The following is a 24,895-nucleotide window of genomic DNA, read 5'->3' as shown; positions in this document are numbered from 1 at the left end:
GAGCTTGCATCTGAAGAAGTGAGGTTCTTACCCACGAAAGCTTATGCTCCCAGTACTTCTGTTAGTCTCAAAGGTGCCACAGGACCCTCTGTTGCTTTTTACAAAGAGCTTAGCATTCTTTGGAAAAGTGGAGAGAGATGGTTAATTACTAATAAAGGAGAGGTAATCTGACTAAATATTTTTTGTTATATTACAAAGCTGTTTGGTTTATGGCTGATAGTAAAAAGCCAAAAGCACATTAAAATGAGGACATTTTTGTGCAGGGTTTTTGGCTGACGTAGATTTGATCATGATATTACTTCTACGGCTGCCAACCAACTGCTTGCAATTCACATTATGAGTATTTAAATATTTGTGTTACCCAGTGCCACTGCTCTGTCACAGCCAGTGCTGAGGATTATTAGCCTATTGCATTCCTACATTTAGCAGCACAAAAAATAAGAAAAAAGAAAAAGAATATAGAGCACTTCCGGTTGTACAGTTTGTTGGCTGAGCAGTGGCCATTGATCTGCCTTTAATAACTTTTAAGAATGGTCCCAATGTGACACTTCCCAGCGGTACCTAGTGTTGTGAGGCACCACCTGTCCTTAGCATCAGGAAGCCTTGACTGTGCCTGCCCTGGTCAGCTCCCCATCTTCACCGGCCACAGGCAACACACAAGCACTCTACTCTATACCTCGCAGGACCCACTGCACATAGGCGGCAAGTTATATGGGCACGTGGTGCCCGTGCTCCACCAATATTCAGGAACGTGGGCCCGGCTCCACTAATGTTTGGGCTGTCCATAGGATAGACTGGGGCAACTGCCCGGGGCCCTGTGTGTTGGGGGACCCCATGCTTCAGGGGGATTTGGGGTCCAGGGCAGCCTGAGAGATAGCGGGGGGCTTGGCACCGGCAGCAGGGAGCGGCCTGGTCCCAGCCTGCTCTGCCTCTTCCCCGCCTCTTCCTGCCCCTGCTTCGCCCCCTCATGCCCCCATTCCATCCCTTCCCCCACAAGTCCCCACCCCCGCCACGCCTCTTTCCAGCTTCCGCCCTCTCCTAACACATGTTCTAGACTGAGCCTAGAGTTAATTAACAAGATACTCTCATGTCTAACCAAGTATTGCTGATCCAAAATCCTTGCAGTGCTTTATAGCAGGTAGGCTATGACCCTTCTTCCATGAGGCAGCCATGCTATCAGTTGCCTTCTAGGTGAAGGTGTTTCTTTGAACTCCAAGATGTACCACACCAATCCTTTGTCTGGATTCATTAACAGGGCAGCTCCCTACTGTTTATTTGGTCCTGTAGATCAGTGGTTCTCAACCAGGGGTACACAGAGGTCTTCCAGGGGATACATCATCTTATCTAGATATTTGCCTAATTCTACAAGTTACATAAAAAGCACTATTGAAGTCAGTACAAACTCAAATTTCATACAATGACGTGTTTATACAGCTTTATATATTATACACTGACATGTACGTACAATATTTATATTCCAATTTTATTTTATAATTATATCGTAAAAATGAGAAAGTAAGCAATTTTTCAGTAATAGTGTGCTGTGACACTAGTATTTTTCTGTCTGATTTTGTAAGCAAGTAGACCTCTACCCCGATATAACACGACCTATATATCACACGAATTCGGATATACCGCGGTAAAGCAGAGCGCCGGAGGGGCGGGGCTGCGCACTCCGGCGGATCAAAGCAAGTTCGCTAGAACATGATAAGATTTTTTTGGCTCCCGAGGACAGCGTTGTATCGGGGTAGAGGTGTAGTTTTTCAGTGAGGTGAAACTTGGGGTATGCAAAACAAATCAGACTCCTGAAAGAGGTACAATAGCCTGGAAAGGTTGAGACCCTCTGCTGTAGATTTCCTCTCCTGTAAATTTTGCAATCTCTCAATTTGCACCTGGATCAGTTTGCAAAATAGCATACACTGAGATACATACAATACACAAATGGCCAGAAAGGGAGATAGGTGTATGCAGTGTTGTAGCCACGTCAGCACCAGGATATTAGAGAAACAAAGTGGTTATGGTAATATTGGACCAACTATATGTGTCAGTTACGTCCTGCCTGACAGGAACATTTCCAAGGTATGTCACCTCTCGGTGACCTGACTTAACTCTAAGATCTTAAGAGCATAATTTTCAGTATAGATACCCAACTCTTTAAGGATTATCTATATGTACATCTCACAATGATTGTGTCGACCAGTGAGCAACTGACTCTTCGTAGAGACCTCACGTGCCACCTTTGGTGAACTATTATGCAGATATCCAACCCAGGGGATCCCTCTAAAACCCTGTGCAATCCCTGTTTCCTCTGCCAGTTGGCACCAAGGGGTACCTGGGTCATGCCCCAGTGTGACACAGATAGGCTAAGAATAGAGAAGGGAATATAGGCTTCAGTGATCTTATTTGAAATCAACTCTAGCTAGTCAGTTCCACAGTATGAAGGTGGGTTTTTTTGGGAGGGGGGTTGGCTAGCCTTTCCTGTAGTTAGTCAATAGTGCATAGGATGTCTCACCAGCGGACTTTTGGGGCTTGATGGTTCAGTAGTCTACAGGTCTTTTGCCCTATGCTAATAAAAGTGTGTGCGCACACACTCTCTCTTCATGGTCTCAGTTATGTGCTCAGATATATAAAACAAATGCATGTCCTGGCAAAAGTAGTAATTGTGCGCTTTTGCATAAATTCAGTCGTTAACGTTTTCAAGCTGTATGAGAAAGCTGTATCTGAAAGATGGACCAAGCCCTAAAACTTTAGTAAGATGAACCAAGAAAACTAAATACTCCTAAGGAGAGAGGTAAAAAAAATGTTGTGAACAGGCAAGCAGCAACAGCTGGACAGGTAGTTACAGAGAATTTGCATGTTTCAACTAGCATTTCTCTAGGCTATCAGATATTTTTATCTGAAATAGATCTTCAAGAATTCTTGTGTAAGAATGCATAGCTGTGTGGTGGAACCTGTGTTCTGAGGACAAGAGCGATTTTCTCAACATGTAGCTTAAAATTTTTATTAAAGCTAATGTTTAAAAAATTATATAATACATAGGTTGAGAAAAGAGTGTCTGTACATCTGGGTATAGTGCTTAGATTATCCACAAATACAGAGTTTGTTTTTCAAGGCATATGATACATGAAGTACATAATCAGCAATAACCCAAATTTAGGTGAATAGATTTAATGATACAGTTTAGATACACCTCTACGCCGATATAACATGATCCGATATAACACGAATTTGGATATAACGCGGTAAAGCAGTTCTGGGAGGGTGGGGCTGCGCACTCCGGCGGATCAAAGCAAGTTCGATATAACGTGGTTTCACCTATAACGTAGTAAGATTTTTTGGCTCCCGAGGACAGCGTTATATCGGGGTAGAGGTATATTAGAATCTGAATACTCGGGTACATCACTCATGAAAAGTTGTACAGAGAATTGGTTGTGGAAAGCAAAATATATCAATAAGTGGAGATTGTCCCTCAGTAATTGAGAATTAGGTTGGTTGTCCCTGAGGAAAGTATTTGTTACTTTCCTGACTGTGCTTCTCATCAGCACTCCAGCTCATCCCTCCTGGTATTGCTGGGCCATGGCTCTTGCCATTCTCTGCCCACATGCAATAGCAGCCCACTGGAAGATGCCGGCCTTTTCTCCCTCCCTGTGTTGCAGCTGGCAATGTGAGTAGTTCATGCCCCCACTCCTGAGCAGGTGCACAGCCAGGCTCATAGTTAAGACTAATGAGCAGCACAAGAAGTGCCAATGAATTCACGGAATTGAAAGGTAAAGCTAACTATGAGTAAGGGTGTCGGAATCTGACCTTGTCAGAGCTGGAATAGCGAAGAAAGACAAATCCTTGTTGATGTTAACCTTGCCTAAGAAAACAAGGTTCAAAAGGACGTGAATTGTATTAAACAATGCCCAGTGTGCTGCTAGGCACTGAAGACTCTGCATTGACAGCACAGCTGCCATGAATCAATATAATACAGTTCAGCTGGAGCATCCTGTTAAAATAAATAAAATAAAAATAAATTAATGGAGATATCCCATCTCCTAGATCTGGAGGGGACCTTGAAAGGTCATCGAGTCCAGCCCCCTGCCTTCATTAGCAAGTACTGATTTTGCCCCAGATCCCTAGGTGGCCCCCTCAAGGATTGAACTCACAACCCTGGGTTTAGCAGGCTAATGCTCAAACCACTGAGCTATTCCTCCCCCCGTTGTGATTATGGATTAGTAGAAATATTTAAATATTTGTCTCTCATTCTGAAGTCACACTGAATTGTACAGTGGTACAGCCATTGTTATCAGAACCATCAGATGATCACTGTCTACTTGAAATGTATTTGTATTGGTATTGCGGTAATGATTAGGATCCCATTGTGCTAGGCACTGTATAAACATGGAACAAAAAATCAGTCCCTGCCCCAAGGAGCTTAGACTCTGCTCAATTAAAAAAATGTAGAATCATGTACTGCACCTGCCTCAGTTTCTCTGCCATTTTTTTAAATTGTTTTTTTAATCACATTTTCCTGTTTTGGGGTTTTAAAAAACATCTTTTCCCTCTTGTTCTGTGAAGAATCGATACAAACTGAGGGGCCAATCCTGCAAAGACTTGCACATGAGCATCTCTGCTCACCTTAGAGCCACGAGGTTCATTTGATGTAGGTCCTGATCCTCCAAAGTCTTAACTGACTAGTCGAGGGGGATAATCTGAGATTGTCTCACGTGTGGATTTGACAGCACTTTGTGTATGAACAAAATAAACTAAAAATTAGAGGATTTTTTTGGTCTCATCTTTCAGTTACAGAACTCTTAGGAGTTTGTTGTAGCTTCAGTACATTTTAAAAAAAAATCAGTCTACTTAACTTTAAGGTGACTTATATTTTGCCTTTCATGGGACTTGATTCAAAGCCTATTGAAGTCAATGGGAGACTTCTGACCCAAAATGCACGAGTGAATGTGGAACAAATAACTGGATTTACATTCACTTTTTTCTCCTGCTGAGCTTGTTGGCTTGTGGCTTTTTGGCGCTACAGTGTAGGGATGTGCCATGTTCAGAGGTAAATGCCTGCAGTATTCTTGCTGCTCCCAAACTTACCAACTTCAAGCATTCAAAAATCACAAGATTAGTTTAAAAATCAGTATTTTTCAAAAATAAATGTAGGGTTTTTTATTATTTACCTTTTAGTATCTGAGCCTTTAAGGGTGCATTTAGATCACATTTTAAAGCTTTTTCTCTGCAGTTATGAGGGCCACAAACTTTTTTGTTTTAAGGAAAAGCTGATTTTCATCTAATTACAGGACTCCAGCAGCAACTAGAGCTTTAAGAAATACACCAAATAGTGAGATTAGCAACATTGCTTCCAGCCCACCCACTCCTTTTTCAGGACCCCTTTGTACTGGATTTTTTCCAGACCCCAATTTATACCTTCTCCCTGAATGACTTGTGCCAGAGGGGCCTTGCTGCTGACAGAGAGAGGCTACACGGGTCTCTCGTCAGAATGTATTAAAATAACTTCTAGCTTAGGCAAAGAAGTCCCTGCAGAAAAATGCAAGCTGCTCTTTCGCTTGGGAAGCTAATCACACTGCCTCTGCAGAGCTCAATTCCTTAACAGCCTTGGCAGCCATGAGACCAGACTCAGAAATAATCAAATGCAGGTTTTTCACTTGGTAGCTCAGAGCACTAACCAGAATGCAGGAAGAACCAGCCCCAGGCTTTGTCTTTTTGCAAAAAGAGCCCTGATGCTATCTGCCAGCACACCTCCAGCAGGAGCAATACAGCAACATTCCAGAAGCTGAAGGGTGGGGTGATATTTAACAAGCGGGCAACTACAAAAGACACTTCACTTGCCCTGGAACAAAAGAAGTATTAAAACTTCCTCTGAATTCAGATAACTTGTTGGGGGGAAATCTCATGGTTGTTTTTTATTCTTCCAAAAAGGTAAATGTTCTGTTTCTGAAACACCTGCTAATATTCTGTGAACATTAGACCTTCAATGTGATCATTTACATACTGATAGGAATCTGTAGGGAAAGTTCAATAAAATGGCTCTGTTTGCTAAAAAACCTGATTTTAATTGATAATTGAGTAGAGGGGGGAAGTGGTGGTCCTGTTTGCTTTAGGTTTAGAGGATCAGATTCTTATCATTGCATCACTGTAAATATGAAGTTTACACCACTGACTTCAATTTATGATTGAGAAACTGAGATCAGAATCTGGCCCAGATAGCTGAACATTGGTCTAAGACTTCTTTATTTGGACCCCAGCAGTTGTCCATAAGCCATGTCTTTTTTTTAAATTAAAAAATATATATTTCTAAGGTACAAAAAGCTCTCCTTGCCTTATATAATAAATTCAACAATGTCAGCATTGAAAGTTGACTTTAAAAGATTGTTTGTTTAACTTGGTAACCTAGCAAGCTTGTTTTGTTTTGTTTAAAGTTCGAATTGCTAACCTCAGTTGTTTTCACAGGACGCACCTTTCCAACACATCCTTATTTCTCAGCACAACTGGGAGCTGGGCAGCTGTCACTCTACAATATTTTGAAGGCCTATTCTCTTCTGGACCCGGAAGTAGGGTATTGCCAGGGCCTTAGTTTTGTAGCAGGAGTTCTGCTGCTTCATATGACTGAAGAAGATGCTTTTAAGATGTTGAAGTTTCTTATGTTTGACATGGGCCTAAGGAAACAGTATCGCCCCGACATGACTATTTTACAGGTATTTGTATTTATGCCTCTGTAAAAAGGATGCTGCTAATAATAGCAATATAATTTGTTAGTGATGTGATTGTCAGATTCTGCTTTTTGACTCCACTGCAGAATCACTAAAGAGGAGAAGGGGCGCTATAAAGAGGATTAGATCTTAAAGAGATTTATGTTTCAGTTTGAGAGAGGCCATTGGGAAATTATGAAAAACACACACAACTCTGTTGCTTAAGACTAATTTACATTCAAGTAGCCCTTGTATGAAAGTGTCTTCAGATAGCCCTGCATAGTTTGCTATTGTAGGGAGAAAATACAGGGAACCCTGAAACAGGGAGCATTACCTCTGCCAGCTTAGGGGTGAGAGGGATGGTTAATGTGGGCAATCATGAAGTGCTACCCACTGAGTCACTGAAAAGGCTCCAGGTTACTTTAGTTTCTTATAAGTGTGTTTTGAACATTAATTGGTAGATATTTTTCACTCCTCCTTTCTCATGAGAAAGTGTAGCATGAGCTTTGTTCTTATAACTTCCAGCTAGTCTGTTATTCTTAGTCAGTTCTTCATTTCTCTTTCTCTTCTTTGCAGATCCAGATGTATCAACTTTCCAGACTTCTTCACGATTACCATAGAGATCTCTACAATCACTTGGAGGAGCATGAGATTGGCCCTAGTCTCTATGCTGCTCCCTGGTTTCTGACCATGTTTGCCTCTCAGTTTCCCCTGGGATTTGTTGCCAGAGTGTTCGGTAACTCTTCATAAAAATACCTTTCTGGTCTTCTTGAAACTGTGTTTGCATTGCTACAGGTTCCAGCCTGTTTCATACACCTAGACAATATTTATCCTATTTTTGATTAATAGTCCCTTCCACTGATGTATTGTGTAGTGACAAAAGTCAACTTATAGGAAGTGAAGTGTGGAGTTTATAGCAAAATGCTGTTCAGAGACAGTAGAAGGTTGGAACTGACTGTCTTGTCTCTTCACCTCTATTGTTAATTTTTTTCTCTTTGGATTTCCTCATTCTTCTCATTTCAGCTGAGTGCTATAATACTTCCCAATTACTGAGCCTTCCTGCGTTCATTAAGTTGGAAATCCCACTTCAGCAATGTCCCAGGCTTTCCCTTCACAAAGGAATGCTGGCATTACTGCAGTGAGGCTATACCAACATTGTTCTGTGCTGTATAATCATGCTAACTTTAGCCTACTTTGCTCCTGAAGTATTCAGTGTGGATCTAATCTTTTCATTTAACATCTGGTCGGACACTTTCTGAGATTTTACACTGTTCTGCTTGCCTGACTCCAGACCCATCATTGCCCATTCTCTTGCAGGCATTACATCTGTTGTTGATGTAACTATTCCTTATATATTTTCAAGGTTCACCAGTATTCCATATGCACTAATCCTCTCATATCTTATTTCTGGTGTCCCTTTGTTATAATAGCAACTGTTAGATTTTTGTCCGTCCCTTCAATTTAGCTTGCATAAATGAACTCATAGAGCCTGTTCCCTCTCATCCCCTTTTACTGACATCACAGAGTTCTGCGTACAAGTGGTGAGTAGGTCTCTCTGTCTTTCTCTTTACACCTTCGGGCAAGCCTACACTACCGTGTTACATCGGTGCTGCAGCACATCTGGTGAAGATGCACTATGCCGATGGGCGAGCGCTTTCCCATCGGCATAATTACTCCACCTCCGCAAGGGGTGGAAGCTATGTCAATGGGAGAGAGTCTCCCAACAACGTAGTGTGGTATGGACACTGTTTTAAGTCGATGTAACTTACACCGCTCAGGGGGGTGTTGTTTTCACACCCCTGAATGAGGTAAGTTATATCGACTTAAGTGGTAGTGTAGATCTGTTGACTTTCTGTACGTTGCTTCCACCCTGACTTCAACATTCTGAATCCTGGATCAATCTCTTCGATCCTTTGTGTTAGAACTTGTGGTCCATCTCTTTCATCAGCATTTTCTCTTTCCAATATCTCCCAATGAATATGGGGCTAGATATTCTAGGAGCTATATGCCTAACATTTTATTATTAGGTGAACAAGACCAGTATTGTCACACAGTGGTCTAGGAATACAATACAATACATACTCAAGAGGGGCACGAAACCAGGCAATTGGTGTCCCATGACTAAATCAGTATACCCATAAATGGGTGGCTCAACTAACTATACATACATATTGAAATAAAAAGTGTGTTTTTGCCTGGATCACTGTAGTGGAGCCATGCTTAGATGAATGACTTGCCTCACTAAGAACAAATTCAGTGGCCAAAAGTTAATAAGACACAACAAGAATGACTTATTTCAACCAAATTGGTTGCTTGCTTAGGGCAGTGGTTCTCACCAAGGGTACGTGTACCCCTGGGGTACATCAACTCATCTAGATATTTGCCTAGTTTTACAACAGGCTACATAAAAATCACTAGTGAAGTCAGTGCAAACTAAAATTTCATACAGACAATGGCTTGTTTATACTGCTATATATACTGTACACTGATATGGAAATACAATATTTATATTCCAGTTGATCTATTTAGTAATTATATGGTAAAAATGAGAAAGTAAGCAATTTTTCAGTAAGAGTGTGCTATGACACTTGTATTTTTATGTCTGATTTTGTAAGCTAGTAGTTTTTAAGTGAGGTAAAACTTGGGGGTATGCAAGACAGATCAGACTCCTGAAAGGGGTACAGTAGTCTGGAGAGCGACTGGCTTAGGCAGTAGGCAGGAGCTGATGCATGTAAGATTCAAGGAGACAGTATAGCACAGAGGTGCTATATATCCTAGAAATACATTAGCTTCACGGCACAAAGAAACACATCGAGAGAAACATACAATCAAGCATTGTTTTCAGAGCATAGGAATTGTTGTAAAATCAGTGGTCCACATACTCCAGTATGCTTGCGTCCAAAATTGTCTGGGCCAGCTGCTTCTGAAAGTGGTGCAAAAAACCTTTCAGTCACAGTTATGGAACAACTTCTCCACAGGGAAAGTTTCTTCCTAAATAATATTTAATTAGTTAGAGATTGGGTGATGCCCTGAAGAATAACCCTGGCTATTTTAATTCTGGCTATTGAGTAAAATTTTCAGAAGCACCTAAGTCCCAACATGGTTTAGGCTGCTGTATCACCTTTTTGAAAATTGTTACCCATTGTCTGCATCCATGTAAATGTCCAGTTCTTTAAAAAAAAAAAAAAAAATCCTATTAAGAACTTGGCCTCAATAATATCATGTGGCAATGAGTTCCGTATACTAACTTCATGTTACGTGAAAAGGTATTTATGTCCCTTTATCAGTTTTAAATGTTCTGCTTTTCTATTTCATTGAATGTTCCCATGATCTTATTCTTATGAGAATGAGCACTTCTATTTACCAGTCTACCTTCTCTATGCCCTTCATCATTCATATATCTTTAGCATGTCCTCTCATTTGTCTCCTCTCTTCCCAATCTTTTAAAGCTTTCTTTATATGGAAGTTGTTTCTGTGTCTCTAATCATTCTCATTTCCTATCTTGGTAAATAGATTCGAGGGATCAAGCATACACGGTGCAATGATTTACTCATGCATTAAAATGACCACTTTCCTAACCTTTTTAATCAGTCTCTTTTTCAATACAAAAGCAAATAATAAATATATGTTTCAAGGAGAATAGTCCTGTTCCTATTTAAGTCAATGCAAAATATGGAATTGGAAGATACCATGGTGATAAGGATGGAATAGATTATATAGATAAAATCTATATTTGCTGCATTTTTTGATACACAGCTAGCTATGGTGAGCACAACACCTAATCAAGGAACAAGGTTGTGTTCTAAACAGGTTAGCCTCACAATAATCAATGTCTAACTGACAATAATTCTGTTCAGGAATGGAATGAAAATGAAAGTGTCATGCACTGAGTTTATAATCAGCATTCCTCTTTTCAATCATCCATGATTAACTGTATTATCAATTATCATGTTTCAGTATGCTCCTGTGTGAACTGCTTGACTGCAGATATACAAAAGACACATGCTTTTAGTTTATACCCAACCTAATACATTTGTGACTCCTCAATGTATAGATTTGCATATCCTGTATTTTGCTTTTAATTTGCCACTGGAAGATTATAGAGCTTTAAAAAGCAAAGAATTTACAGTGGAATAAAAGGTTGAGATAAGTAAATGACGTATGTGGAACTAGGGTCTTGTCACAGCAGAAGAGAATGTGAGACTAAAACCACCTCCTAAAAATCATTGTTGTTTCCCAGAAGCAAAAGTCCAGCATTGAAAGTCTCACAATATTTGGTGGCTTTCTTTAAACAGCAACTCCTGGAAGCATATGATTAGGTGAGAATCTTGAACTGAAACCTTTATAAAATGAAAGTTTCTCACCCTCAGCCATACCAAAGGCTCAGAAACCTGAAGAAAGATAGAAACCTCAAACTTCTTTTTTAATTGTCATGATTTTAAGCCAATCTTATGATTTTTGAATGGTTGGAGTTGGCAATACTGCACATAGTGCTGGGAACCAGGTAATTCCTACACAACTGGTCACTCAGTTTTGCACAACCTGACAGGTTTTGGTTTTATCACTCATTTATTAGATTCCTAGGGAGGAAGAAAAAAAAGTTGAATTCTAGTGTCTCAAATGCGACTAACCAGACAAACTGATTTACCTGCCAACTTTTGACTGTGCAGCCCATTCAATGGAAAGCTACTTACCCTACAGGAACTGAAGTTCTTTGAGAGGTGTTGTCCATATGCACTTTCCATTATAGGTGCATGGGCATCTCATTCTCTTGAGTCTGGAATCTTTGGCCAGCAGTATCCAGACAGTGTGCGTGCACCCTGAGTTCTCATGCTCTGCATCGAGGGCATATAAGAACAGAGTGCACCAGTGCTCCTCAGTTTCCTCTCAACTGCAGCATCTCAAGGATAAGGACCCTAAAGGTGAGGGGTGGTGGGTAAGTTGTGGAATGTGCATGTAGACAACACATCTCGAAGAACTCCTGTTACTGTACAGGTAAATAACTTCCCATTCTCCTTCGCATGGTTGTCCATATGCACATTCCAGTATTGCTTACTCCCAGGCAGTAACCTCAGAGTCTCCGCTTTGACCACTTCATTCTGAAAGCTATTAAAAATATCAAAACTATTAACTACTCAGTAGAAATTAGCTGGCAGTCGCACAGACTGCAAGCTCCCTCTCAAAGCCAGAAGCACTGAGGAGCACTGATGCACTCTGCCCTTACATGCCCTTGATGCAGAGCATGAGGATTCTCAGGGCGCATGCACACTGCCTGGTCCTACTGGGTAAAGACTAGGGTGCATGCCAGGATACTGCTGGCTAAAGACTCTGGACAGAAGTGCATGAGGCACATGTGCACCAATAGTGGACAGGCCATTGACTGCTGCAACCCAATTGCTATGTAATAATGTAGTAGTTAAAGGTGCAATGCGTTTAGACTACCTTAGAGCCCACTGTCTTCCGAAGGCTATACTCCAGTGTATTAAAGCCATAGGTTATAAAGAAGTTCTGGCGTTACAAAGCTGTGTTATGCTAGAAAGTAGCAAAATTGCCTTTTTCCTTTTTTCTCCATCTGTCCAAACTTTCAACACTTCAGAATAGAAGGTCATGTGAGGGTACTGCAAAACAAAGGTTCTCTAAAACCTCCTATTTACTTAGTGGTGGAGGAGACTTGGAAGAACAACATTTATTCTGTTCCAAGATTGTAGATAACTTGATTTTAAATCCTGATGTCTGCCAGTCACGCTGACGTTAATTTGGATGCCTACATTGCATTGTCGCTGGCTTGCAGCCCACTTACAGCAAGCCTTAGGGATGGATAAGCTCCTAAAACAAATGGGCCTTTGTTCACTGCTCACTATTTTATATACGAGTGAGGGATTTCAGAAGTATATAATCAATCCAGCTCATACCTTAATACTGAATAGGTCACTTTGAGTTAATCTGCATCTTTTTTAGGGGCAGGTGTTGGGTCATGTAGATGTATTATTCTCTGCTTAATTAGGTTCTGCTTTGTACTTCATCTTTCTTGATTCTTGCTTAGTGTTCGCTATATTAATATTAAATACTGTAGATTTCCTTAAAGAGCAATGTCCTGTATTTTTGAAGTTTATCTCAGTGGTTTGAGCATTGGCCTGCTAAACCCAGGGTTGTGAGCTCAATCCTTGAGGGGGCCATTTAGGGAACTGGGGTGGGGAGGGGGGGGAACCGTCTGGGGATTTGTCCTGCTTTGAGCAGGGGGTTGGACTAGATGATCTCCTGAGGTCCCTTCCAACCCTGATATTCTATGATTTCTATAGACATATGAAGACAGATGCTCACTTTCCATTACATCTTTCAGAGCAGCCCTACCTCTTATAGAATGTACTGAATTGGAACTGGAGCTGTTTGCACTGTTTTTAGGATGACTGGGGCAGAAATATAAGATTTATTATCAGTTATTGCATGTGCTTTATGCTCTTTCTGTCCCTCTGTGAGAGCGAGATGAATACAGGAAAGGAGTGAAATGAGTTATGACTTCAGGGTAAAGTCAAGGAACTGTAGGGGGAAACTTTCATTCTGATCCAAGCTTCTAAGGGGAGAATATTTGTACAGAGAAATGTAGTCAGCAAGTGTTTTCTTATGTTCTTTGCTGCACTGGAGAGACTTGTGGTTTTGACATCAGCATTTTCCCTCATGGCTCAGTTTCTTCTTCTATTTGATCATGAAGTCCTAATGTGTTTGGCATCAGCCTATTACCATATAAATTATTGTGATGCTACCAGTTCAGCAGCATGACTTCATTTGCAGGTTCAAGTAGAAGGAAGAGAGATAGAAAGCCTTTGTATAAACACAGATATATTTGGTAATTAGCAAACCTGAACTGAAAACAAAAATCCACTTACCCTCCATATGGTTTCCTTCTCTCCTTAATAACTTTTTGTAATATACTGGATACTTCCTCCTGTATGAAAGTCGCTCTTTAAAACCCAGAGCAGATTTTGAGGTCTAGTAGCAAGAGAGTCTATGGAGGAAAAGAGCTTTTTGTATCTCCCCTGGCCAGATGGATTGTGAGCGGTATCGTTGGCTGCTGCAGGGTTGCGCTCATGTATTTCCTGTCTCTGTAAAGACCTGTGCTAGATTGTAGGCTGTTTGTAAAGGAAAAAGGAAGAGATGGAAAGGAAGTTAACGCTGAAAGGTAGCTAGATACTGTGGCTGCACTGTGCTGAATGTGTACCAGGATGCTATCTTTATGGGGCCACCTGCAGCATTAATACACAGCCTACAGTAGTGAGATATCAAGATACACTACAAATGTGATTACTAGTGTGGCTTGTTAGGATATTAATATGTTTATCAGATACTTATATTAAAAAGCAAATAAACCAGATGCTGTTAGAAAACTGATTTATTTAACTCAAGTCCCATATGCAGTGTGGTATGTTTTTCCTAATGCAGTTTTCCACTTCCCTCCAGTAGGTAAGAAATAGGGCTGAAGAAAGATTACACTCAGTCCTTATAATTAAAGTGTAGGTACCTATTGATTTATTAAAGTTCTTTAATTTATAATCCCATTCAAGCTCAGAACTGACAGCTGAACAAAAAATTCTGCTGCTTCCATTTACTTCCTCATAGAGTTCTCATGACCCCCTTCAAAAAACATAACACATACAAGAAGAAGTAACACTGTCCAATTTCACTGCATTGCCTAGCTTATACATAGCTTAAATATGTACTGGATGTCTTGGGTGATAACTCACCAACCAGTAGGGTGACCAGATGTCCCGATTTTATAGGGACAGTTCCGATTTTTGGGTCTTTTTCTTATATAGGCTCCTATTACTCCCCACCCCCATCCTGATTTTTCACATTTGCTGTCTGGTCACCCTACCAACCAGGGCAATTGATCTAGCTAGTGAAATACACTATTGTCACTTAAATAATTGAATAATAATGGTCCTGATGTATTGTGACGGGTTCCCCCTGGGGTGCCACCTGGAACTGGGGGTACCACTGAGCCCACCTGACCCACCAGCCTGGGCTCCCTTTACACTATATTGCTGTGACAGGCTCTCAATCTCCCTCCAGCACACGTACAGGTAGGGACACACCCAGCTGCAGTTACACAGAGATGCTGAGATCAGCTCTTCAAGGGAAGGCTCAGCTAAGGCACCTCCCAGTTCCTAAGGCACGCACTCACCTCTGGAGTGTTAAACCCAAAATTGTACCGTCTTGTGTTGCACAGGGAACTGTACAGTATAAGCTCATGAAATTAGCCCCCTCCCTCAATGTGGAAAGGAATATACACAGCTTTCTGCCCCAACTAATAACTCCTGCACACACTGGTTTTAGACAAAACAAAAACAAGTTTATTAACTATAAAAGATAGATTCTAAGTTATTATAAGGATAGCAAACAGATCAAAGCAGATTACCTAGCAAATAAAACAAAAACGCAATCTAAGCTTAATATACTAAAGAAATTGGATATGAGTAGCAAATTCTCATCCTAAATGATGATTTAAGCTGGCTGGGGGCTCTTAAGGGCATGCTTCACTTGCTTGCAGCTTAAAACCCAAGGTATTCCTTTCACAGGCTAGAAATCCCTCTAGCCTGGGTTCAGCCCTTCTCCCCCAGTTCAGTCCTTTTTTCTCAGGTGTTTCGAAGCATCTGCTTTGGGTGGGGAGTCAGTGAAGAGCCACGTGATGTCACTCCCCTTAAATAGCTTTTGCATATGGCAAGAACTCTTTGTCTCCAACTTTAGTTCCCATGCCTTTCAGTGGAAACACACTGGTATTCCAAGATGGAGTCCAGTACCAGGTGACTTGGTCACATGTCCCTGTAGGGTCATAACAGCCATGAGTCAGAGGCTGTTTATAGCATCCTCAGGAAAGCTCCCTGGTGGGAGATTAGCATCTTCTAAGACCTAATGGCCCTTCCCAGCCAGCCATCTAGACTGATTGCCTTCTGCCTACTGGGCATTCCCGAGGTGTAAACACATTTGTAATAGGTGCATAGGCAATATTCCTAACTTCAGATACCAAAATGATACACGCATACAAATAGGATAATCATATTCAGTGAATCATAACCTTTTCTATGATATCTTAGATGACCCCTCGTGCATAAAATACATCATAGTTATGTCATAATCATATCATAAAAATATTGCTATGAAGAATATGGGGCATAATGCCACATGTATATTAATGCTTTAGAAAAAATCACAGCCCACTACACAACGCATGCATGTGTGGACACACGCACATTCACTCTCTCTTACATGTGGCTATTTGTACACTATTTCGACAGAACAGGAGAAGGAACTCCTTTACATAGCATTGCTCAGTTCATGCCCTTGAAGCATATGACTTAGCTAGCATAGCTGAAAATACAGTTCCTACATAAAATATATGTATATATGATACTTTCAAAAATCCCACACACTGTGTGTCCTATTGACTTCCTGTGATGCAGATTCCATGGATTAAAGAAATGTTTCTTTTTCAGTGTAAAACTTTTACAAAAGTTCCATTTCCCCTCTCAGTGTAAGGTACTATTAAAAAAAAATTGTTTAACTAGAAAACACAATTACAAAAATGCCTGATTGGTGAATATTTCTAGCCTCTTGATCTCTATAGTATATAAAGGTGTTATACTTTGGAAATTTTACTGTTGTATTATTCTTATCAAAAGATGTGCTTGTTTTATATACTTTTGGTTTTTCTTTGTTTTCACAGATATGCTCTTTCTTCAGGGATCAGAGGTTATATTTAAAGTGGCTTTAAGCCTGTTGGGAAGTCACAAACCCTTGATTCTGCAACATGAGAACTTAGAAACCATAGTGGATTTTATTAAAAACACTCTCCCAAACCTGGGCTTGGTACAGATGGAAAAGACCATTAATCAAGTATGAGACAATCTGAACATTTACCTATTATCAAGAGAAATGATGTATTTATTAGCAGAAGTTAGGAGCAGTAGTATTCTTTTGTAAAATCACAGTGGAGAAAAGTGCTTGAGAATAGGTTACTAATTGTAGTTTGGAATATGTTAAAGAAGCTTTCGAACCATATTACTTATACAGTACCTGGGCATCCTTACATATTAGTTAGTCATCATTAATTACATTAATTACATTTACAGTTCTGATTTTTACTAAGTGTATTTAATTGATTTTCATTTTGTTGGCAATAATACTGTATCCTAGAAACAGTGCATTCTACAGGTTAGGCAATAAGGTGGGTTGAATGACTACTAGGCTTATCCATTTCCAGAGTCTGATTCTCTACATCTAATTTCAGAAGAAAAAAATAGTTTTACAAGAGCCTCATGCACGTTAACTTTTCTTACCCACGCCATAGACTTCTCTTTGTTGATGATGTCTGCTCTGCCAAGTTGTATGATGCAAGTTTGTTAATACGTAGCAAAATGCTGTGGAACATCAAACTTATCTTCCAGACAGAGGAGATGGGATGGTGCAGTCTCCTGCATTCAGTCATAGTACTGGGAAACATTGAGTCATCCCTCAAGATGGCAGTTATTCCATTGGGGAGGGAAATGATGAAACACTACTGTGATTAAAACGTGGTTCTAACGGATGCACAGTGTAATCTCATTTATCCAAATCTCTTCCTTGTCCCTCAGTGTGAGGTACATGCTACAGAGGGCATCTATCTCATGCTGGGACAAGGAAGGGATTGGGATAATGTGGAGGTCTGGATAACAGAGAAAAGACCCACAGTCAGCATTGCGAACAGGAGGACAAGACCCCGGGTGCAGAGGAGGCCACCCTGCTGCTGAATGGCTCCTGTGGCAGCCAGGGAGACCTCTGCAGCCTCGCTGTCACAGGAGTGAGGGAGCAGGGTCATGACAGCAGAGCTGCAGAGTTCTCCCTGCACTGCTGCAGGACCAGTGACACCTGATCCCAGAAGATGCCGGGGGATGGTAGGGTGGCTGTGGTTCTGGCAGGATAGAGCAGAGACCACTCCCCCTAGCCTGGACTGCAAGGAGGAGGACCTGGTGGCCACCCCACTGCTGAACGGCTCCTGCCCTGTCAATTATCCGAAATCCCGATTATCTGTCGCCCAGGATGTTTGGATAATCGGGAGTATACTGTATTTGTGGGTCTGTAAAGAACATGGATAACCCGTGTTTGCAGTGGTCTGCATACAGACCCTATTACCCTGAAAATGACCTGGCCATGACAACTGATTCACAGTGAGGGGAAATACAGACAGCAAGTATTGCTATTTTATTATCTGCATTGCTGTAGTGCCTAAATGCCCTAATCATGGACCAGGATCTCCTTGTGCCAGGTGCTGTACAAACACAGAACAGAAATGTGGTGACTTTTTCCCCTTTCCTTTCCCCAAAGCATGGTGAGGTTCACTCTGCAGTTGGAGCTGCATTTGCCTGTCCACAGATAGGCTTGGGGGTGAGAAGTGAGAGTGGGCTTCAAACCAGAAGGATCCATGGTAAAAGCACTACAACCCTGCAGAATGGCCTTGGGGGAATGGCTTTCCATTTGCTTGCAGCAATGCTCCTCTAAAACAAACAGGCTCATTAAACTAGCTAAGGATTTTTCCCAAAAGTTAATATCAGAGGAAGGTGGGCAAAATTAGAGGAGATTAGTGTCTAAGGGGGAAGGACATTAACAGTGTTGGTACTCTCCGGAGGGGTAGATTATGTACAGTGCACAAAAGCCAGAGTGCAGGGTTGTACAGAGAGACCTATGCCTAGGTGAGCTGAGGGAAACTGCTAGGTCTGAGCAGAAGCGACGGGGTATTTTGCCCCACGTTCAAACTGCTCTAGTTTCAGAGCAGGCAGGTAAAATGACCTGAGGACTGAATAGCTGCTTTCCTTTGATAAGGACTGCTGCTAGAGAGAGCAGCTGATTGATCGCAGATTCTACAAGGCTACAAGGCAACTCCGTATCCTCCCACCTTCCCCAACTGGAGCCTGTGGCTTCTATGCCATAACTTGCCCTAAGTTTGTTAGCTTTTTAGGTGAAATTTTTGATTTGCCTAATGTTCTGTCCTTTTGGAGTTGATGCTTTGGTTATGACAGCAGGGACTTCCCTCCCCCCTCTGAGTGCAAAGGAGTTTGGAAGACAGCAGTCATGACAAAACTAACAGTTTGCTTTGCTGAATTGCATAGGTTGATTCTGAAAGTCACAACTGTGTATTTTCTACTGAATCTTTCATTTTCATAGAAAATGGAAATCCCATACATGCAAATGAAAAATAGGAAGAATAGTAAGCGGCCAATGAGGCTCCCTCAGGAGCTCTTTAATGACCTGAAAATCAAAAAGAAATCTTACAAAAAGTGGAAATGTGGACAAATTGCTACAGATGAGTACAAAAGATAGCAAAAGCATATAAGGACAAAATCAGAAAGGCTAAGGCACAACATGAGTTATACCTTGCAAGGACATAAAAAGCAATAAGAAGAGGTTCCATAAATACATTGGGAGCAAGGAAAAGCTGAAGGAAAGTGTAGGTCCTCTACTTAGTGGGGAAGGAGAGCTAATGAATGCCATCAAGAAAGCTGAGTTGTTCAATTCCTATTTTTCTTCAGTCTTTACTAAAAAGGTAAATTGTGACCAGATTCTTAACACAATTAATGTTAACAAAGGGGAAGGAACACAAGCCAAAATAGGGAAAGAAAAAGTTAAAGAATATTTAGATAAGTTAGATGTATACATCTAACATCAGAGGCTTATGAAATTCACCCTAGAGTACTTAACAAACTAGCCAATTCAATCTCAGAACCATTAGCGATTATCTTCAAGATCTCATGGGTGATGGGTGAGGTCCCAGAGGACTGAAGAAGGGCAAACATAGTAACTTCCCTTTTTTAAAGGGAACAAAGACGTTCCAGGGAATTCTAGACCAGACAACCAACCATAGATACATGGAAAGATACTGGAACAAGTTATTAATCAATTTGTAAACATCTAGAGGATAATAGGATAATAAGTAATAGCCAACATGTATTTGTCAAGAACAATTCATGCCAACCCAACCTCACATCATTCTTTGACAGGGTTACTAGTCTAGTGGATCAGGGGAAACTGTAGATGTGATATATCTTGATTTTAGTAAGGTTTTTACAGACCCACATGACATTCTCATAAGCAAACTAGGAGAAGTTGTCTAGATGAAATTACTGTAAAATGGGTTGAAAGACCATATTCAAATAGTAGTTATCAATGGTTCACTGTCAAACTGGGAGGCTATATCTAGTGGGTCCAGCATAGATCTGGCCTTGGCCCGATACTATTCAATATTTTCATTAATGACTTGGATAATGGAGTGGAGAGTACACTTATAAAATTTGCAGATAACACCAAGCTGGGAGGGGTTGCAAGCACTAGGGAGGCTAGGATTAGAATTCAAAATGACCTTGATAAATTGTAGAATTGGTCTGAAATCAACAAGATGAGATTCAATAAAGTATTACATTTAGGGAGGAAAAATCAAATGCACAACTATAAAATGGGGAATAACTGCCTGGGCAGCAGTACTGATCAAAAGGATCTGGGGGTTATAGTGGGTCACAAATTGAATATGAGTCAACAGTGTGATGCACCTTCTAAAAAGGTTAATATAATTCTGAGGTATGTTAACAGGAGTGTCATATGTAAGACATGGGAGGTACTTGTCCTGCTCCACTCAGCACTGGTGAGGCCTCAGTTGGAGTACTGTGTCCAGTTCTGGGTGCCACGCTTTAGGAAAGATGTGGACAAATTGGAGAGAGTCCAGAGGAGAGCAGCAAAAATGTTAAAAGTTTTAAAACCTGACCTGTAAATTTAAAAAAAACCTGGTTTGTTTAGTCTTGGGAAAAGAAGAGGGGGGCGGGGCGGGGGAGACCTATAACAATCTTCAAATATGTTAAGGGCTGCTATTAAGAAAATGGTGTCAGGGATAATCTATGTATTCTCGGTCCTGTTTCTTGAGGTCCCCTCTAATCTTATGTTTCTGTGATTTACTTGTACCTAAACTATGTTTGAGATCCAGTCTTTAATGTTCAGAAGCCCAAACATTTACACTCATGCTGCAGTAAAACTATTAGGGATCATTTTTATAGTGTGAGTAATAAACAGGTAATATGAATTTTAAGATTGTTACAGTCATTTTATTATATAGCTGATATCTTCTTAAATTATATCCCTCCTGTAGCAATGAAAACTTTACCCCTTGTGTCCCAAAGCAAAGGAGGGAAACGGGCAATATTTCTCATTACTTCAATGAATATCTCAGATGGGAATTGACTTTTGAATCCTTTCCAAGAGAAACATGATACAAGAAATTAAAATAAGGAACAATGATTAACTTCCGTACTTGGGGTATTTTCCTATTGTATCTTTATTGAGTGACTCAAGTTTAGTTTTCCATTCGTTTCTGTGATTTGACATTTGTGTCATTCTCATTTCATCTTTTCATTGCATTCTGTGAGGTACTTCAGGGGCCTTAGAGTAATACGGTCTACCACTTAGCTTTCCTGGAAAATTGGAAAGCAGATATACTAAGACCACAAGCAGGGGGGAGAACATTACAGTATTTCTTTCCTCTGGCTCTCTCTCAATGTACTTTGCTTTATTTGTCTGCCTTTAAAGTATAAGGTCTCTTGATCAGGGTGTGGCTCAATATTTGTCTTGATACAGTCTGAGGGTACTGTCAATGATTAACAGCTAGTGATTAAAAATAGAATTCTGCTCCAACATGGTTTAATGTTTCCTCTATTAAATTTTTTGAAGTAATGATAGAATTTTATTATTTTTTCAGACACTAAAAATATTATATAACAAGATCAGAAATAGGTGAAGTAGTTTGCACACAGTACTTTTCATGTGAAGCTTTTACTGTGCTATATGAAGGTAGACAGGTATTATCCACATTTTACATGTGTGGTGGCTGAGGCACAAAGGGGTTTGAGCTACAGTTTTCAAAAGTGACACCTAAATTTGGGTACCTCCATTTTTGGATGCCCAACTTGACTTAAGTTTGGTATCTAAAAATGGAAACACCTAAAACGGTGGCCACTTTTTGGAAACTTTGGTGTAAGTGACCTCTCAAAGTCATACAACAAGTTAATGTCAGAATTTGAAATGAACTCATGTCTGACTCCTGTGCGTGTCCTCTACCCATTGGACATCACTGCCTCAAGACTATGGGACATAAGCTAGAAAAGTACTCTACACCCTAAAAATAAACCAACAGAATTTTTATGCATTTGATTCTCTTGATCTTCATAACATCTAATACCGATATGTATATAACAGGTGTTTGAAATGGATATCGCCAAGCAGTTGCAAGCTTACGAAGTTGAATATCACGTGCTTCAGGATGAGTTGATAGATTCGTCTCTCAATGACAATCAGAGAATGGATAAGTTGGAAAAGGCAAACACTAGTTTGAGAAAACAGAACTTTGATCTACTGGAGGAGTTGCAGGTACTGTTTATATTTCCAGCTAACGAGCTATTGAACCATTGTTTGTACATATTTTCAGAAGAGACCATTGTATAGAGGAGACGTAGGCCAGATTTGATCCAGGTTAAGGCATAACTGAAATTACTGACTTCAGTATTTCCTATTTACAGTTGGTACCAGGTGGACTTACCAGTATTTAAAACCTTTTAAGTTTTTCTGGAGCAGAGGTTCCCGAATGTAGGGCTTACTGGTGGCCTGTGGAAAGCTGGCTGGGGTCACATGATGCTGGCTCACTTCAGTTAATGTAATTTAGCAGCTGGAGAAGACAGCTGAAGATACATTAATGCAGTCTTAACATCATTTTCGCATTTAAGCAATTGCTGTAGTCAGGCAGTCACAAATGGGAGAGATGTCTCTGAGATGCATTCTCTATTAAGGGGTGATCCTTGTTATGAGAAAGTTTGAGAACCCATGATCCAGGATGATGAGAAAGACGTGAAATAGTACATCTTGGATGTCCAGAATCTGCCCTCAGTCCATTCAGTCTGCAGTTGTGTCAGTGGCTGCTTCAAAACTTGCCCTCTGAGGGATGAGAGACGCAAGGCAGGTCTTCAGAGATGGTACAGTTGGTCTCTGAAGGAGCTGATCCACTCTGAACTCCTCAGGGCTCCTTCTTTCTGTCTGATTTGCAAAGAAACATGTTAATACAACTTCTGAGTACATGGGTAGTTTAAAGGGAATATGGGGGTAAGAGATGGGCTCTATATTTAGATTTTCAAGCTTCTTGGATCAAAAACAAAAACTTGGAAGCTAGATGACAGAGTAGGTAAGATGGAATACAGGCCTTTGGATGCTTATTCAAATCCTACTCAGCTTGGTTTGTTCCCTCAATCGTTGGCAGACACATTTTTTCCTTCTGAGTCATGAACGTTTCTGCACCTTGATACCTATGGAGTGTAGTTTTGTAGTGAGTAGAGCCCTGGATTAATAGTGATGCTATCTTTAATTAAAAGGTGGCAGCTAATAAATATAAAGATCTATTAGCTAATTATTTGTAGATTTAACTTTTAATCTGCTCTGTGGTATATTCTAGGTTTAATCATACTAGAGCCTAAACAATAAAGATTAGAGAGAGAAAGAGAAAAAAATGGATTGTTGTCTGTAGACAATGCTATTTATAAGTAATACTAGGTTTGTGGAAGTAGCGGTACTTACGCTTTAATTCAGTGTGTGTTTTCTAATTAGAAAATCTGTTACAAACATGACATATCTCAGTAGGACTTTTTAAAAGTCTGAAGGACTGAGGAGAACTCCGTCTGTAAGGTCCACTGATTTCACAGTTTTTTAGGAAATTCTTGTTTTCTTTTTCCCCTTAAGGTGGCAAATGGAAAGATCCAAAACCTAGAAGCTACAGTAGAATTTTTACTGAACAACGAGAGCAAATTGAAGCAATCCATTCTCACTTTAGAGCTGGAGAGGAAAGCTTTGCTGCAGACTGTGGAAGATCTACGCACGCAGACAGGCAGCCCAGGTGGAAAACATCTACTTACTAGGCAAGAGTGCATGGATGCCAACTGACAGCTGCAATTGTAATGGAGCAGACAAGTTCCACAAAGAGAAAGGGAAGAACTGTTTTTTACTGTCATCATTGGGATTTGACACTGTCTTCTTAGCATTGTCCATGCCTTACTGTAGCCGAGTGAGGGAATGGGAGTGTCTGCAAAAATATGAGAAGCACGTTTCTCAGGGAGGAGACTCTTGCTTGTTAACTTATAGAATTCTTGTAAACTATAAAATATGCAATATAATGATGGGCAGGAATAAATAACTAAATAACATATGTACACTCCAGATACAATGTACTGTAAATATCTGCGGTCATGGACTCTTCCATAAGTGCTTCTAAACCTAAGTGCTTCATATTGGTTACGTGTGTTCCTTTTTCTACTAGAAAACTCCACGTTTAATAGGTGTTCTGTAAAAGGCTGGAGAATTACATCAGTGAAGTTTTTGAACTGACTCTGTCTTTTTGGGACTACAAAGTATTAGCATTCATGGATAGATTTGTGATCATACTCGATAGATTCTGAGAGTGTAATTCTCCTGTGGCTTGGCTGGGTTCCACTAATCATGTTGTTAAGGCCTCTGATAACTGCTTTGTGTGCTTAAAGGTGTTAACTTAGTGGACCCTGGAGAGCTGGACTTGGTTGTACGTAACTATAATTGTGAAGCATTTTGCCATCAGTCTTTATAAAACATACTGTTTTAATACGTTTTGTTTTGACATCCATTGTTTTAGTACTGTTGATTGACATGATCTGATAAATGTACCATTGAAGGTAACTGCATTTTACTTTTTCAACAGAATACACTGACATTGTCATGGCGGAGTCTGTCACTCTCACAGCATTGTAGTGGATTTATCATCCTGCCTAAAGGCGTCATTTTATTTATTTCTGATCTGCTGTGTGATGTCAGACAGCCTCTTTCGGGGAACTGAATGCCTGCTGATTTTTAGTTTAGTTTGGTACTCGGTGCCCATCCACCCTTTGGAGAAGAACAATATTTAAGACTCTTTCTCTGAAATGGTGGAGGCACTTCAAAGCTTGATTTTGTGCCAGACATACTTACACTGCTTTATAAAGGATATTGGGCTAAAGTATGAATTAGGACCATGGCCTATTTACAATGCCTCTTTTGAGGAAGATTACACATTTTAAAAAGCTCACTTTTCTGGAAAATACAATGAAAGTAGTTTTCCGGCCAGTTAAAGCACCACTGTTTCA

At 40.4% G+C, this 24,895-nt stretch overlaps 1 protein-coding gene across 11 annotated transcripts in view; it reads left to right on the top strand.

The window, feature by feature from the left end:
* The window catches only part of TBC1D1 (TBC1 domain family member 1), a 184,555-nt gene extending 160,177 nt beyond the window's left edge, over positions 1–24,378 (top strand). For 10 of the 11 annotated variants that reach the window (XM_034770846.1, XM_034770856.1, XM_034770847.1 and 7 more), the window contains 5 exons: positions 6,457–6,701; positions 7,272–7,431; positions 16,414–16,583; positions 21,960–22,130; positions 23,487–24,378. In XM_034770846.1, the coding sequence (XP_034626737.1) occupies positions 6,457–6,701; positions 7,272–7,431; positions 16,414–16,583; positions 21,960–22,130; positions 23,487–23,687 (947 nt within the window). In that variant the 3' untranslated portion in view covers positions 23,688–24,378. Of the gene's footprint in view, positions 1–6,456; positions 6,702–7,271; positions 7,432–16,413; positions 16,584–20,856; positions 21,024–21,959; positions 22,131–23,486 lie in introns of those variants that run through there. The other variant, XR_004645772.1, reaches the window with a different exon arrangement.
* Positions 24,379–24,895: the final 517 nt, after the last annotated feature.

This window comes from Trachemys scripta, chromosome 5, assembly GCF_013100865.1.
Source record: "Trachemys scripta elegans isolate TJP31775 chromosome 5, CAS_Tse_1.0, whole genome shotgun sequence".
In the NCBI taxonomy this organism is placed as follows: domain Eukaryota; kingdom Metazoa; phylum Chordata; order Testudines; family Emydidae; genus Trachemys; species Trachemys scripta.
This window is presented reverse-complemented; position numbering and strand designations above follow the sequence as displayed.